The 18,120-nt window shown below is 38.2% G+C and overlaps 1 protein-coding gene across 1 annotated transcript in view; it reads right to left on the reverse strand.

Moving 5' to 3' along the window:
• csw (protein tyrosine phosphatase non-receptor type corkscrew) overlaps positions 1-17,388 on the reverse strand; it is a 360,418-nt gene extending 343,030 nt beyond the window's left edge. Inside the window, exon 1 of the mRNA XM_083114870.1 lies at positions 17,299-17,388. Within this exon, the coding sequence (XP_082970996.1) occupies positions 17,299-17,312 (14 nt within the window). The 5' untranslated portion in view covers positions 17,313-17,388. The remainder of the gene's footprint in view (positions 1-17,298) is intronic.
• Positions 17,389-18,120: the final 732 nt, after the last annotated feature.

An 18,120-nucleotide genomic window follows, 5' to 3' on the forward strand; every position in this document is an offset into this window, starting at 1 on the left:
GTTCCTCAGCATAGTATTTTCATCGTATGAGTTTTTGACTGAAAGAGTTTTCTTACTCCTTGGCAGGGGCGGCGCCAGAAATTTTCGACCGGGTGGGCAGAAGCTCCTTATTGATAGATTAGGGTGGGCAGTATAAATGTAAGACCATATATATTTTATATGGTGTATGTAAGACGTATGTATCCCCCTCTCTCTTACACTCCCGATTTTCTTCTTACTTCTTTTCCCTTCCCTTTTCTTGTTTTCTTTTTATTCTTTTCTAATCTATTCTCGCATCTTGTTCCATTTCCTTTCGCTTTGTCTCTGATGGACACAATTATTTCAAGGAAGTGTTTACCCATGCGCAGGCATACATTCTAATCACATTCTTTCATGCATGTTAATACAGTGAAATAAATGTGAATTAGGTTTAAGCTTGTGTTGCAAATACAAGGCACATACTTGACAATGATAGAAAGTGCGACGGTAGATAATCGTGAAGTTTCTCGTAATTTAAATGCATGTTCGTGAGCATAGTATTTTCATCGTATGAGTTTTTAACTGAAAGAGTTTTTTTTACTCCTTAGGGGTCACTTTTCTTAGCTTACAAGGTTTGTACAACTGAGAAATCTATCTCAATGTTTGTAGTAGCGGCGATTGGGTGCCAACATTTGAGGGGCAAAGACAATATACTTTTTCTTGGTAGAAAAGGCTTAGCATAAAGAGGCCATCGTGCGGGGGCAAAAAGTGGCAAAATTTGGCGATGGAACTGCATCCCCCACTTCCCGGTCCTCCTAATCGCCGCCACTGAATGTTTGGATTAAAATGAACGTCTTATTAGGAATGATTTAAAACACACAGGGAAATCAAATTCTTTGTTCATTGTCCGTGAAGTATTCTTAGGCTAACGAAAGGCTAACCCCGTTTTTCTCACTTGGGCTTTCTGATTTGTACACGGTCCCGTGCTCCGATGTTTTTGCGTTCAAACAAAAGTTATCCGAAGTAGATTGCTCAAATAGTCTCCGAGATATACTAATTTATTCTCTAATATGACATATTGCGTCATATTTCAGCCTGTATGAGGACTAGAGACTTGAAAGAAGTTAAGTTCCCTTTGTTGCAAAAAATCTATTCTTTGAAAACAATGCAAAAGTTTGCGCCATTTTCCAAAATAACGGAAGAAGAGGGGGCGAACGTCAGATTTTTTCATTGACATTTGGGGACTTGGCCCCTCCCAACCCCGTTTTTCTCAATTGGGCTTTCTGAATTGTACACGGTCGCGTGCTCCGATGTTTTTGTTTTCAAACAAAAGTTATCCGAAGTAGATTGCTCAAATAGTCTCAGAGATATAACGTTTTTCTGAAATAAGTGTAAAAATTTAAAAATCGCGCGCAAAGGCCGCGGCGAGAGAGGGGTTACTTTCGAAAGGTTTAAAGGTTAAATATAACAAATCAACCACAACTTACTCTTCCAAAAATGGAGTTGCATTATTTCATACCTCTTAGAAAGTTGAGATGGTAGTTTCAATTGCACAGTGTTTCATTAGTAGATCAAGGCAGCTAATTCCGTGAACAATGATGTTCTTTTCCGAAAGTCTCAAATATTTGTCTGAGGCAATAGCCCTCCTAAAATGGACGCATCTTCTGTAGTGATAAAATGCCACGTTTGGTGCGAGTTCATTCTGTATATTTTTCCACAAAGGCATAACGCTGTCGCATTATAATGAAGAGGTCCCGTGTGCAACTCCCTCCTCCTCTGGTGGAAGCACAATGCACACTGGTTCCACGTTAAACTGTAGGTTTAGTCCCGATTAGCCTATATGAGTATAAAAGTGGATTTAAAAACAAACTAATAAAATCGTCTTCTGGATACTTCGTGACATAACTTTTTTTTCTCTACTTCAGCTTCATCTACAGATTCTGTTGACATTTTCGGCTGATTCATGTGGCAAAACTTATGTGTGGAAAGAGGATTTCTAAATAGGATAAGCCACTCATTAGCAATTGAATAATTATGTAGCTTTTTCCATACAAAACTGGTTTATTAAAATTTATTAACTGCAGTATTGTAGTAATTTTTGTGATTCCTTCTTATTAGTAGAATGAATATAAAGTTAATATTTCGCATACCATATTGATATTTGAAGATAACAAGTATATAAAAATTGTAATGAAATAAAAAAGGGACACTTCTGGAATTTTAATGCCGTGCTACATACAAACTATATTATACTCTCTAGCATTCTTAAACCCGAAGGTTTATGGCTTCAGCAACAGAAGCCTTCCATCTGTCCCTATTCGGGGCAAGATCAATCCAATCTTTTCGATCCTTGCCGATTTATTTTAGGTCCATCTCAACGTTACCCCTCCATCCTCGTCTTGGCCTTCCTACTGCTCTCTTACCATCAGGTTTCCCAACAAGAATCCTGTAAACTATTTTTTTCCTCTGCATTTGTGTCACATGGCCTGCCCATCTAAGTCTTCTTGATTAAATTATTCTAATAATAATAATTAAAAAGTCAAAATAATGTATTGTGTTGCCGGAGGAAGTAAGGCTAAGATGATGATTTTATTTGTTTATTTGGAGATTATTTTAACCATACCCAGGGCGGGATTTATATACGTATGTGGAGGCTCGGAGCTACAGTCCTCAAGTTCGACCTAAATTCTGATATAATCTTGATCATACCCTGCATAATTTTGAGCCTCCTAAGCCTACTAGCTGCTTTTAATCATGGAAGTATTCATTTTATCACAATTTTTGTTACAATAGCTCTAGTATTTACTTTCACTTTCTAATGACAAAATTGGCTTTTTATGGGTTGATAATATGTGAATATTTCTAGCATAGATAATATTCACAAGTAAAATATACATGTTATGAACACCAGAATACACTTATTTATCGAATTATTCATATATCTCCAAGTATATGTATTTATTGAATTTCATTGGGTGGGCAATCGGGTGGGCACAGGAATTTTTGGGTGGGCGCTTGCCCACCCGTGCCCACCCCTGGCGCCGTCCCTGCTCCTTGGGGGTCACTTTTCTTAGCTTACAAGGTTTGTACAACTGACAAATCTATCTGAATGTTTGTAGTAGCAGCGATTGGGTTCCAACATTTGAGGGGCAAGGACAAGATACTTTTTCTTGGTAGGAAAGGCTTAGCATAAAGAGACCATAGTGCGGGGGCAAAAAGTGGCAAAATGTGGCGGCGGAACTGCATCCCCCTCTTCTCGCTCCTCCTAATCGCCGCCACTGAATGTTTGGATTAAAATGAACGTCTTATTAGGAATGATTTAAAACATACACGGAAATCAAATTCTTTGTTCGTTGTCCATGAAGTATTCCTAGGCTAATGAAAGGCTATTTTGACAGAATATCACTCACAAACAAGTAAGATCAAAAAATCTGTTCAGAATTGAAGAGATTATTAGCTAAGTTGCTATTCGTTTTCTGAACTCTCATGTTACTAATGCGGGAGAAGCAATACACGTATGGTTACATGAACATATTTTTTGAGGTGACAAAATGATTTAGGACACAAGGAATTCATCGAAGTTGATCACCGTGCCAGTAATAATTCATATATTTTTCATAATGACTTGGGTTGCATGGCCTGACCATTTCGAACACACTAGAATGTCAACCTCTATCCTGTGCAGCACACCCTGGAAACTTTATTCTTTCAGGGCAACGAGTCCCTGGTGCTTGGAACCACTGTCAAAGTAATAATTTATTAGGGTTTGTATTTTGAGTGTCAGCTTGTGTTTGTTTTCGCCCCTTCCTAACTTTAATGTAATCACCATTGAACCTTATCGTCATCATTATCAAAATTAGCAGAAAAATGACTTTAACCTTTAAACAGCCAATGGGTCATATATGACCCATGGTGCCGATTACAACATTCACGTGCTTTTAGGACCTTCATACTTGTATGTGAGGTTGTAAACGCTGACAGATGTTGAGATAAGACTTTGAAATGTCATCTGGAAGAACCCCCTCCCCCTTTCTCTAATATGCAAATTAGCTATTTTTAGCCAAAATGCAAATTGTACATATTGCGTCATATTTCAGCTTGTATGAGAACTAGAACTTGAAACAAGTTTCACTTTGTTGCAAAAGGTCTACTCTTTGAAAACAATGCAAAAGTTTGCGCCCTTTTTTCAAAATAACGGGAGAAGAGGAGGCGAACGCCAGATTTGTTTTTCATTGAAATTTGGGGACTTGGCACCTCCCAACCGCGTTTTTCTCACTTGGGTTTTCTAAATTGTACACGGTCGCGTGCTCCGATGTTTTTGTTTTCAAACAAAATTTATCCGAAGTAGATTGCTCAAATAGTCTCAGAGATATAACGTTTTTCTGAAATAAGTGCAAAAATTTAAAAATTGCGCGCAAAGACCGCCGCGAGAGAGGGGTTACTTTCGAAAACCGGCTCGGCTGTTTAAAGGTTAAATATAACAAATCAACCACAACTTACTCTTCCAAAAATGGAGTTACATTAGTTCATACCTCTTAGAAAGTTGAGATGGTAGTTTCAATTGCACAGCGTTTCATTAATGGATCAAGTCAAGGCAGCTAATTCCGTGAACAATGATGTTGTTTTCCGAAAGTCTCAAATGTTCGTCTCAGGCAATAACCCTCCTAAAATGGACGCATCTTCTGTGGTGATAAAATGCCACGTTTGGTGCGAGTTTTTTCTGTATATTTTTCCCCAAAGGCATAACGCTGTCGCATTATAATGAAGACGTCCTGTGTTCGACTCCCCCCTCCTCTGGTGGAAGCACAATGCACACTGGTTCCACGTTAAACTGTAGGTTTAGTCCCGATTAGCCTATCTGAGCATAAAAGTGGGCTTAAAAACAAACTAACAAAATCGTCTTCTGGATACTTCGTGACATAACTTTTTTCTTTACTTCAGCTGCATGTACAGATTATGTTGACATTTTCGGCAGATTCATGTGGCAAAATTTATGTATGGAACGAGGATTTCTAAATAGGATAAGCCACTCATTAGCAATTGAATAATTCTGTAGCTTTTTCCATACATAACTGGTTTATTAAAATTTATTCACTGCAGTATTGTAGTGACTATTGTGATTCCTTCTTATTAGTAAAATGAATATAAAGTTGATATTTCGCATACCATATTGATATTTGAAGATAACAAGTATATAAAAATTGTAATGAAATAAAAAAAGGGACACTTCTGGAATTTTAATACAGAGCTAATTAAAAGTATATTATAATCTCTAGCATAATTAAACCCGAAGGTTTATGGCTTCAGCAACAGAAGCCTTTCATCTGTCCCTATTCGGGGCAAGATCAATCCAATCATTTCGATCCTTGCCGATTTCTTTTAGGTCCATCTCAACGTTATCCCTCCATCCTCGTCTTGGCTTTCCTACTGGTCTCTTGCCATCAGGTTTCCCAACAAGAATCCTGTAAACTATTTTTTTTTCTGCCATTCGTGTCACATGGCCTGCCCATCTAAGTATTCTTGATTAAATTATTCTAATAATAATAATTAAAAATATCAAAATAATGTATTGTGTTGCCGGAGGAAGTAACGGTAAGATGATGTTTTTATTTGTTTATTTAGAGATAATTTTAACCATACCCAGACCGGAATTTATATACGTAATGTGGAGGCTCGGAGCTGCAGTCCACAAGTTCATTTTGTTTCAATAGCTCTAGTATTTACTTTCACTTTCTAATAACAAAATTGGCTTTTTATGGGTTGATAATATGTGAATATTTCTAGCATAGATAATATTCACAAGTAAAATATATATGTTATGAACACCAGGATACACTTATTTATCGAATTATTCATATATCTCCAAGTATATGTACTTATTGAATTTGATTGGGTGGGCAATCGGGTGGGCACAGGAATTTTTGGGTGGGCGCTTGCCCACCCGTGCCCACCCCTGGCGCCGTCCCTGGCGGCAGGTATAGAGGTGACGAAGGAAAGCGTGGGAGGGAGACCGGCAGTCGGTAGGTATGCCTAGGCCCTTCAGGGCTGTTGCGCAAAGGATTATTATCAGAAACAGACAAATATATATGTACATATAATGTTATTTGCTTGAATCAAAGTGTTCAAATATTTTACATGGCCGCTTACCAGAAAAAGCCTTTATATGAAAAAGCTGTGTGTGTCGTGCCAAAAAACCATACAATCAATTTTAAGCGAGTTTTTAAAAACAATACATGAAAAATTGATTTAAATAAAAAAAATTAAGAAATGATTTTTTAAAAATAAAAATCATTATTTTTATCAACCCTGCAAGGCCTATAAAAAGACATGTGCCTCAGGCGAGGTTACTTCCAACATCCGCTCTAGGCAATCCTATTTCATATACTCAATCCCGGGAATCTATGGAGCAAGGCCGTCCAAGAAGTGGGCGGAGCGAAGCAGTACACGCTGCTGCAAAGGCTGGTCGCGGCAGTCGCTCTTTCCCCTCCACGCAATCCCGTTCCCTCTTACGTATTCATTGGTGGAGGGAGCCCTCTCGAATCACTACTTAAGCACATACGCATGCTTTCGTTCGCTCGCTCCAGATTTCCGGGACAGAGTATAGTCAGGCCTAATATTTTTCAGTCACCTCTTGAATTTCTCGTTATTTCAAAACTCTCCTGCACATACTGTCGAATTACTTTCCGAACATCTCCAGCGGACTACGCGAGTCTGTCTAGCGAACCTAGTGGGCGTGTCGAGCCTGAGCAGGTGGCTTAGCGATAGGTTCTGGGTTGAGATGTCGTCAGCGGCTCGCTTCGTTGATTGGCTGCTTCAAGAGTTGTGACTCGTTCCGTAGCTTCAAATGCATAACATCCAAAGATGAAGATGTTATGGAAATAATCTCTCTCTACCAGGGATAGAAAAATACAGGACGGCCAGTCACCTGAAAATTTTCACCTGGCGGCTGAAATTTTACATTCAGTTCTTTATATATATATATATATATATATACAGGGTGTCCACAAATTATCTTTAGAACTTCAAATCTAAATAACGGAACGAGGTATCTCAGTTCTGTTGCCTACATGTAAAAGAGAAACTCTCAAAGTTTTGTTTCCTGTTTTTTCAGGTACATTGAGTAAGTGGGGAAGATGTGACGTCACATTTCCACAAAATGACTACTCCACAGGAGAAGGTACAGTGTGTTTCCTTTTCTCGTAAATTATTGAATAGGCATAACTGTCGAATTTGGGGGTCTAAAAAGCCTTACGAGGTTCGAGAAATCGACCTTAGATGAACATTTTCCTGGTCGATGGATTGGGAGGAATGGCCCAGTTACTTGGCCACCAAGATCACTCGACATAACCCCTTTCGATTTCTTTTTTGGGGTTATGTTAAGGATATTGTGTACCGAACGCCAGTTCCCAATATTCAAGCCCTACGGCAAAGGATCACTGCAGCCATCGCAACACTTACTGGGGAGGTACTAGAGCGGAAATGGCAGGAAATCGAGTATCGTCTTGATATCCTACGGGCAACAGGGCACACATAGAGATGCATTGAGGTGGTAAAAAAAAAACTTTGTGAGTTTCTCTTTTAAATGAAGGAAACAGAACTGAGATACCTCGTTCCATTATTTAGATTTGAAGTTGTAAAGATAATTTGTGGACACCCTGTATTAAGATGGTCTATATCACTCAGTGGTTGCAGCTAAAGAACGGACTTTGGAAATTATATTTTTGTCCTTTCTGTAGAAACCCATGGAGGGTCACATGAACCGCTGAACCAATCGGCTTTGTCCAGTTGCCGTGGTGAGGGGGAATTCTCGTGGTATTCTGCGTTGGCAAATTTTTCGTTTTGGGTCGTTTTCGAAACAGGTGGCACCCACAACAAGGCAAGCACGGCGAAGCCTAATGGTTGTCTCAGATTCCCTGCCTCTCCCTGATATGCGAGCGAAGGGAGGTTGTTGACACGACTGGACAAAAGTCAGGCGTGTATAGTCCGCGCGTTTATTATGTCCCCATCGGCAACCCTTTTATAAAACTTAACACTGACAACAATAGCAAACAATAGCCAAGCCGCTCCCGATAAGCGCGTGCACTCAGACGTTGTTGCCACATTTTCTTTACTTGCATTTCTTGTAGTTGCAAGGCGCCTCTCATTATTTTTGATCCATAACCACGTGCGGGGTTGATTCTTTTTAACTAGTTGTGTTGTGTTATGGTGCTGTTTTGTTGCTTTGTTATAGTGTTGTGCTTTTAGTTTTTTCCTTAGACTTTGCATAATGCAAGTTATCACTCACGGCTGCTAGTGAAAATCCTAAGTATGAAGACAAAACTGCAGAGTATTATTTCCTTCATGGAGAGCACAGGTGCCCACCCCCCTCAAAGCCAATGGCGCATTCCCCCAAAAATCATGTCATTCGTCCCCCCCCAGATTATATCATGTGCCCCCCCAAAAAACATCATTCGCGCCCTCAAACCATATCGTAATTCCCACAAAGTATTTAATTACGACAGTGTGTCTACCGAAAGTAACTTTTTCTTAGCTTTACAGAACACTATTCTTGATCTGCCCTTATTTCCTAAACAGGGGTGCCCATCACTCAAGACCACCCCTAAAATCGTTCATAAACCCCATAGTTTGGATGAATGTGTAATAGATGATGTCTATTTCAATGATATACCATGTTACATTGTCCATATTTTTTGATTGTTCGATTTTCGAAAAAACTTAAAAGCTAGCACATTGATTGGTTAAATGTAGTAAATTAAAATATGTAAATATGCATATAAATAGTATTTTTGAGTGGTTTTATAAAACTCAATTTGAGTATTTAACACGTTTAATTCAGAATCCCCCCAGAACACCGGTGTCAATTAAGGCCTAATATGTAAGAGTTGGATATTTCTCCCCCCCCCTTTCGATAATACCCTTAAACACTTCCTTTTTAATCTTTATGTTTATTTATTTTCTCTTTCCATATTCTTTAATCTTGTTTCTCTTTCTTTTTCTTTTTTCCTTACAATTTTCTTCTGCTTTTCCTCTTTATCTCTTCAATTTGGCAACATCGCTTTCCTACTCCAGTTTGTTGCTTCTACTTCAAAAGAAAACCGCCAGCTTGGGTGTTTCTTTTAACAAAGAGTACCGCTCCCTTTGTTAACCGCTGGGGATATAATGAACGCGCTGACTTTAGCAACAGGTAGCAACACCGGTTTCCCCACCTTGAACAGGAGGCGGAAAGCCTGGGTTTCCTCAACCTTCAATTTTATTTCCCTCCCCATGAACTTTAAGCGAATCAATCTTTAGAAGAGGGGGGTGGCTCTCTCTCTCTATCGGAGAGAGAGAGAAGTAAGGAAAGGAAAGTAAGAGAAAGAAAAAAGTCCTCCCTCTCTCCTTCTTTCTTCTTCTCTCTCTCTTCTTTCCTTCCTAAAGGACAGAAAGCAAGAACGCCTCTCTCTCTGTCTGTCTGGGTGTGACAAAAGAGAGAGAGGGAGAGAGAGTCGGGAGGGCTTCTTCTTCTTCTTTCCTGGAAAGAAAGAGGGGTCACTGGAGGGAGGGGTTTTCCTCTTTCTCTCAAGAAAGAAGAAGAAAGAAGAGAGAGAGCAAAGAGAAAGGAGTCGAGAGAGAGAGAGACTTTTCTCTTTCTTCCTCCATTTTCTTTCTTTCTAAGAAAGGAAGAGAGAGGGAGATTCCTTCCTCTTTTCTTTCAACAGAGAGAGAGAGAGAGAGAGAAATATACTTCCACCATGCTGGAAAAACATCCAGAAATAGCTATATATTCTAGAACCGAGGGAGATCCATCGTTACCTTCCTTGAATATCTTCTGGGAAAAAAAGCTTAAGATGTGGGAATTAGTGAAAAGGGTCACTGGCATGAGGGAAATTAGGAACAATTGCCAGACACTGCTGCCAACCAGCGGACAAGCTGAACCCACCAATTTCTCCCCCTAAATTAATGTTAACTCAAGTTTTGGGATGCCGCCAAAAAATATTGCCCTTCTTGCAAGCATCCTTGGGAAAGTAAGATCAGTTAAGGTTTTTTTGGTGGCACCCTTAATGACTCGAGGCGCGTTTATCATTCTCTTCCTAAGAAATGGCTTCCCAAGGCAATTTTTCTATTGAACAGGAATTAACAGACACAAAGGAAAAGTTACAAGACAAGCCATAGAAGTTAAGCCCGAATCACACTGAACTGGATTTGCTGGACTGGCTACCCATTTGCATGCTTTCGCCTCACACGATAATTGTTAGCGTACTTGTCGATAAACTTTTGTTCCCATAAGACATTGCGCAGAGCAGACAATTTTTAAGATGGAGGAGCAATTTGAAGAATATTGTAGGAGAATTACTCCTGTATTAAAAACTTTAAAAAAGAGAAGTATGGACTATCCCAAGTAACCAAAAGTGGTTGACCGAACGTTGGGCCAACCGTACTGAAAATGGTTGGCCAACGGTTGGCCCAACGCAATAACATACCGTTGGCCAAAGGTAATTTTGGCTATTTAACGAACTCTTCTACTCGATTATCTGCCACTTTGGGCCAATCGCAAAGGTGAGGACAAGTGATGGTATGATGAAATTGATGAAGAAACACTCAAATACACCTGCCCAGGCCGGGATTTGAATCCAAGACCCAATATTTGATATTTATAGCTTGATTATTCGTTTATTTCTTGTTTTTAAGCCCACTTTATGCACAGATAGGCTAATCGGACTGGATCTACAGTTTAAACTAAGATCAAAACTACTATCCCATGTGCCTCCAATGGTTATCAAACCTGGGAACCCTTGATTACAAGGTGACGACATTACCACTACAGCTTGATTATTTGTGCAAAGCATTTTCATATGAATGTTGTTACCTATGTAATATGTAACCCTACTACAAGTAAAAGATAATAATAATATACAGGGTGTACGAAAAGTCCCATTACCCTCTCTTTGAATTGAAGACAAACCTGCAAAATGTTATTTTAACAGCATGCGTATGATGAGAGGATGGTATACCATTAAATCAGACCAATGGCCACCATTACACTGTGTGCGCCATTTTCATGGCACAGTATTATTCGCCCCCATGTGCGATGTGAAATCCTCCGTAACTTGGCTGGCGTAAAAGAAGCAAACGCACTGCGAACAGCTTCTTGAAGTTCCTCAGTTGTCTGATAACGACTATGGGCGACTTTCTGTTTGATGTGCCCCATAGCGTATTATCACAAGATGTCAGATTTGGACTTCGGGGTGGCCATTTTAAAGGTGCTGGTGAATTTGGCGATCCTCGTCCAATCCGTTTGTCTCTGAACACATCATTGAGGAATTATCTTAAATTGGCCACCTCGAAATCCAGATCTGCCATCTTATGTTACGGAGGATTTCACATCACACCTGGAGGCAAATAATACTGTGCCATGAAAATGGCGGTGATTTAATGGTGTACCATCCTCTCATCATACGCACGCTGTTCAAATAACATTTTGCAGGTTTGTCTACAATTCAAAGGGGGGGGGGGTAATGGGACTTTTGGTACACCCTGTATATGCACAGAAGTGAAATTTTAAGTCTCTGTAAATAACATATTTACTTCTTAGTTACCATTTCTCAGAAATCAAGTAGTTTTAATAGCTATCATATCTACTTTCCTCATAGCTTTAGAAGAACAGCTACAGCACTTCGCTATTCCGAAACATTGAGTTAACCAGATTCTTTTTCTGTTTCTGTTCATACCAAAGTTCAACATCATGTTCTACAAATATAAGAATAATTTTATTGCATTCAGGGATAGAAAGACAAGACAGTTTAATCTAGTGTTGTTCCCTTGGTGGGCATACATCTCTCACCAGAATAAATTAAAGCAGACTTCCATGAAAAATATTATTTTCCAGAACGAAAGAAACAACTTGTGCACAAATGGATTTCTATTACAGCAGCACGAAAAAAAAGGGGATTTCATTATTATTATTCAATTTTTCATCAACAGGGAAAATACTTATCAAAAGTAACAGTGGCAAGGCAAAATATAAAAAATGGTATGAATAAAGGCGCAGTTTTTCACCAACATAATAACCCATGGCTCGACAGGCACCTTTATTCAATATTTGCCAAACTCAAATATTTATACTTGCATATAGCGAGCGGGTCAAGGCGTTCACTCGTCTTGAGATCGTTCGCTCCGGGACGGCGTAGGTTCTAATCCGGCTCTGGTCGGAATTTATTCGGCCTACGTATAGGGCCGGTGGCAACCCACCATCGTGAGGAAATTGGGGAGCTCCGAGTGAGTGACCGTAATCCGGTCACGGAGACCTACTATAACGGCTGGGGATACGTCGAGCTGACCCCCCCCGACTATTCCAATACTGGTTGCAGATCTCCACGCTTAGAAGTGACAGAGGAAAGCATGGGAGGGAGACCGGCAGTCGGTAGGTATGCCTAAGCCCTTCATGGGCTGTTGCGCAACGGATTATTATTATAGCTAAAAATAGTATATGAAAGATGGAAATTTAGCATTACAGCTAGGGAATGGAGTAATTGTATAGATATTTGGTCCAAAAAAAAGTTGTTTGTTCGAAGTTTGTGTTTTTCCAGGTGTGGAAACTTGTCCAAGGGTTGACATTACTGATTTAATTACAAAAAACGACTGACCAGCCTTGCAATAAATTAGCATTTCAAAAACAGAACTGGGATTCCATTTAAAAAAATGTATTACCTTGTCCTTAGATCTCCATCCAACCTTTGAACACTTATTTTTTTAAAAACAAAACCAATTCTCTTTGGATTAGAATATGCATTCATTATTCTACAAAAATATTCCACTTAAGTGTAAGAATTATGACAACAAAATATAATTACTGCAAAGTAAAACCTGTCTTTATTGTGTTCTGTTTTTGTGGGTAAATAAAGTTAAAGAAATTAATACCCTATCGTTTCTTAATAGTTTTCTTCACTGCCTCTGTGGGAATTTTTCTTATTCTGTTCATCCATTGTTCTCGCTATTCTTTCTAGTACATGTTTTGCCATGTTGACTCAAATAATGTTATTTATTACCTCAAATCACAAATTGAAGTCATGGATGATGACTTCAGGAAGGAGTCGAAAGTACAGGCCCAATTTTAATGTATCTTTCTTCATGCTGTTTGAACAAAGTAATGCTATTCTCCCCAGTAACCTTCTATTATATCGAAAATGCAGTAATTAAAAAAAAAATACAAATTTTGAATCTGAATTTACACTAATGACAAACAGCTATGTCCTGGCTTGGTATCGACTGATTGATTTGCTTTATTTTACATTGTTTCTTGTGCCACTTTTGCAAGGATGGGGATGAGTGATGATATGATGGAATTGATGAATGGACACTCGCAAACATCCATGCCCAGGACAGGACTCGAACCCAGGACCCCTGGGGCTTGGACTCGAACCTGGGATCCAAAATCAAAGGCACTTGGTTACTAATCTATCATCACAGATTTAAGTAGAAAAAAAAAAGAAAACTTGACAATTATTTTAAAAAAATGATCAATTACAAACCAAGATGGAAAACTGACATATCTTCCACCCCTTATTTCAGTTGTTTGAAGTTTTTTCATGCTAAACATTGTACACATGACAATAAAGGAAATGGAAGGAAAATAGGTGACTAAACACTATGGCAAGAAAACTTATCTGGCCTAACTTACTATAGATGCATGGAGAACCACTGCAAAATGCATACTAAACTCTGTCCCAGCTAACTGTGGAACAGGCAAACGCAAACAAGTCTTTGCGCAAATAGTGACGCGAGACAGCTCCACCAATGAACACATAAGAGGAACGGAATTGTGTGGAGTGGGGGAAGCAAATGCAGTTACCAGTCTTTCCAGCAGCGTGTACTGCTTCGATCTGGCCACTCGATTTCCTTCGCTTCTATGATGCTATGCACGGCCTTGCTCCACAGTTAGTTGGGACAGGGTATAGATGGCAACACTAGGCACAGAAAGCAAGCACTATCTCAAGCAAAAGTGTACAAATTGCCACTCGCTGCAAAATATATTTTCAGAACTATATGGAAAAATCATCACACACAGATATTGGTAAGTATCCAGTGCACATCATATGCAAGTGGATAGAGATGTCTACCAAACTTGTATAGTGTACATGGAAAATAAAATAAAACACTAGTGTTTTTCTTTCCACAAGTAAAGAAAAAGTCACAGCATTAAAAATATTCAAAAGCACTGGAGAAGGATACGTGGAACGAAAAAAAGATACAGAATGAATGGATATGCTACTTTGCTGCTACTGAATGGCAATTAGGTGGAAGTAATGAATAATGAAGGGACTACCAAAGAAACACCCGTGACAAGACCAGGAATAGAATCTATTCCACTCCCTATTGGTGAGATCATCAGTCATCAACCATTTAATGACAGTATGGGACACTTGTGGTAATAGTTCTCCAAATCTCCAAGAGAGTTCTAAACATTCTGTACTGTCACACTTTGTATCTTCCGGCTTCATCCTATAGAGTTCTCTAGTTGTATCTTTGAGGTATTTTTTGCAAAAGCCATTCAGCTACACGTATTGAAACTTTGTTACCGTTTTAATCTCTCGGAAACGTCTCAAATTGGTATATTTTCTTATTTTTCACATTGTTACTTACATATTCTGCATTGGTGAGGATTCCTGAGGGTGGGATTTGGCTTTTTTCACGCAAATAATCTCAATTTTCCACATATCGAGTAATTCTTGTTTGTTCGTTTTCGCTTGCGTTACACGCAATATGGCAGAGAAATCTTGACTAGCGTTGTCGATGATCAGTGGTTATGCAGTGTTGCAACCTTCTTCATCGAAAAATACCTACTTTCGTGTTACTGATTTTGTATTTTTTTCCAGGTTCGAAAACTTCACGACCCATGCACGGATAGCCCCACACACCATTTACGGATAGCACCATGACCCATGCACGTAACCTCACACACCATTCATAAATAGCCCCATGAACCATGGATGAGAAGGTTAGGTTAGGTTAGACTAGGCAAACATGGTTAAAATTGTTATTCAACATCAGAAAAATTCAAAATAATTCTGCAACGTTTACACAGTTACAAAACTGCGTGGTTAGAAACACTGCCCAGACATTACGTCATGAAACGAACACAACATTTGGTTCACGTAGTAGAAGGAGATAGACGGAACAGCTTTCGTGCATCGGAGAGACATTAATCTTGAAAAATACATGATTTACTGGCCAAATAAATTAAACGATGGGGAAAAACACTTCCACGACCTTTGAAAAGTCTATGGAAAGTCAGTTCGGTAAGTACTTCCTCCTCTAAATTTGAAGAAATAAGTTTCTCGGAGATGAAAATTTTACCGAAACTTTGACTGGGTCTAGGAGACCCACTCTATGAGGTCTTTTTTTATATTGTTGTCACTATATCTGACAGATAACTAAAATGAAGCAAATATGTGTTCTAGATTAAAATCAAGAATGTGAGTTTCATATATTACAAAAATATTCACTTTTTACACACATTTATAATGTATTATGTATGTATAAATATTCCTTGTGCAAAAGACATTATATGTACCCATCAGAAGATGATTTTCAAATTAATGAGTACCACACATATACTGTTATATTGTTTTGAAATATATGTTCCAATAGCATGAAATTTTTGGCCCAAGTTCCTTTTGTTTTATTGCGATTTTATTGATTTACTTCTGTTAACACATACTGTAGAGTTTTAGTGATTACTTAAAATTTTGTTCAATACATGCTTTCATAGTTAGGTTAGGCAGGCCAGGTTTGGTTTGGTTTTCTTAGCATTAAAATAAAGCTCTAAAATGCAATCTACTAAGGTTCTGATATACTTCTACATTAATTCCCACTAGTCTAGAATACTTAAAGTCGCTTGTCAATGGAAAATAAATTGTCCATGGGGAGCGCGCATGCTTGCATAAGGTAATTTTTAAGTTACTTTTTTTCAGCATAAATAACATTTTTCGAAATCTAAACAGTGCTTTTTACTTTAAGGAAGGTTAACAAATTCCGTGTGACAATGATTGCCAAAATTCTACGATACTTAGTTTTCCTCCTAGGAGAATTTGAAAAAAAAATCATAGAACAATCTAACCGTTATCAAATTTTTAGTTCCACTGAACTGAACATTTCACCCAATCTGTCCCATTACATTACTTTTCATCACCTGCTCATTCTAGGGTTAATTAATGGGCCTTGGCACAGAGAAAAGAAATAGATAAAAAATATATATGTTACAGAATGAAATATAGTTTACAGTGAAAGGACTGGTAAGATTTAATCATCATTACAATCAGGATGAACAATTAATGGGCAAAACAGATGACAAGGCAATTGCAAACATCCATGTAAGATCACATGAATAGCACATGTTTCATCAATACAGGTTTCTCCAACCAAATGGAGTGAAATATGACCTCCTTACAGGCTCACCAATTTATCTTATTATCACAAGAACAAAAATCAGATTCCACCTTGCTACTGCCTCAACCAGTATCGAACCTGCAGCAGTATTGTTAATAAAATATAAACCTATACATTTCATGCAGGGACAATAACCAACAGAGCAGCAACCACTGTAAACCTTACAATGCAAGGAGGGGGAGGGGGGGGCAAGATTTAAAGCGCAAATAATGTGCACTTGAAATTTTGTATAACTCCAGAAAATCAATGTATAATGTCATATGCAAAATGCTATTTAAAAATCAATGTATGGTAAGTTTGATTTCGTAAGCTTTAGCATTGGTAGACATGATATCTGGCATATTATTGCATCCTAAAATATCTGCCTGTAACTCTTATATCACGTATTAAATCTCCTTAGTAATAGCGTCCAGCTTATAATGGACTTTCAAACAAAATTACACCGGTACAACGAATTTCTTTTCGCATGACAATTTATCAATATAGTATAAATAAAATCTAACTTGGCAACAAAAGCACGTGAGCCTAAATTTCTCGTGAAAAGCGAAAATATAATAACGGGTTATTTAGTAGTTATTGCATAAAATAAACAAACCATCAATGCAACTTCTGCTCTCGAGATAACTATATTGCATCAAAGAAAACCGGAAAACACTACAAATTTATGTTCATATGTTTCAACGAATAATTCGCAATTGATAATATACGTCTCCTGTATTAAAACAATCACGTTGCAAGGAAGTGCAATGCTTCCCAACCTTTCAACAGCTGGAACGATGAAAGTACATTATTATGAAATTGCACGAACCAGTGAAAGTTCCTCTATTTATGCTTATCAAATAACAAATAGAACGCATTCTACATTTTTTACCAGAAATATAAATCAATCCATATAATTTGGAGATAATTACTTACCGTCTGGATGTCATGATTTCAGGTTAATTTTCACAAAAGTCATAGAAGTTGACAACGTCCCAAATTCTATTCTACCAACTTCTCTCTATGTCGATAGTCAGATGTTCCTGATGCGAATTCCGAAGAAGAATTTCTCATTCGCATCTCTCTGCCATCTAGTAGCGAAGGCTTGAACTTGATCTTCACAACGATAGCGAAGCTCGAAAGGATTGTTTACAAATACGAGAAGGGCCGACTGTATGATCTCTCTTAAGAGTTCACACTATTGCATAATTCAAGTTATTGTCACAAGTTAGCGTGATATAATTATGTTACAGTTGAGTTTGACAGGAAAAATGCCATTAGAATGTTTTAACACCTGTGATCCATTATAAGTTAGAATGTGATGGAATGTGGTCCGGTGACCAAGTGTACACCCCATAGTAATTATTTTTTTTTGTTTCTGGAGATACTGATGTTCCATCTAAATTACTGCCTGTCCAACTGCACGAACAATTTATTAAAAGGGACGAAAGAACATGACAAATGAGAGCCAAGGCAGAAGAAAGTTCCTTCTTTATATTTGGAATTTTCTCAACCGTTCGTTCGATATAACTCGTTTATAAAGATCAAAAAATTCTTAGCATTATTATACTTTTTTTATGGGAAAGCCCTTTTTTTATCATCATGATACACTCACGTTTTCTATGTGAATAAAAGGTAAGAATTTACAGTATAGAGAAAGTCTCCAATTTCGTTAATTTTAGGTATACTAACTAATTTTGGCCTCCTAATCACGAATCTGTTGTAAAAAACCGGGAGACTTTCTCTATATTGTAAATT

The sequence above is a fragment of the Lepisma saccharinum genome, chromosome 29 (assembly GCF_977018435.1).
Source record: "Lepisma saccharinum chromosome 29, izLepSacc3.1, whole genome shotgun sequence".
In the NCBI taxonomy this organism is placed as follows: Eukaryota; Metazoa; Arthropoda; class Insecta; order Zygentoma; family Lepismatidae; genus Lepisma; species Lepisma saccharinum.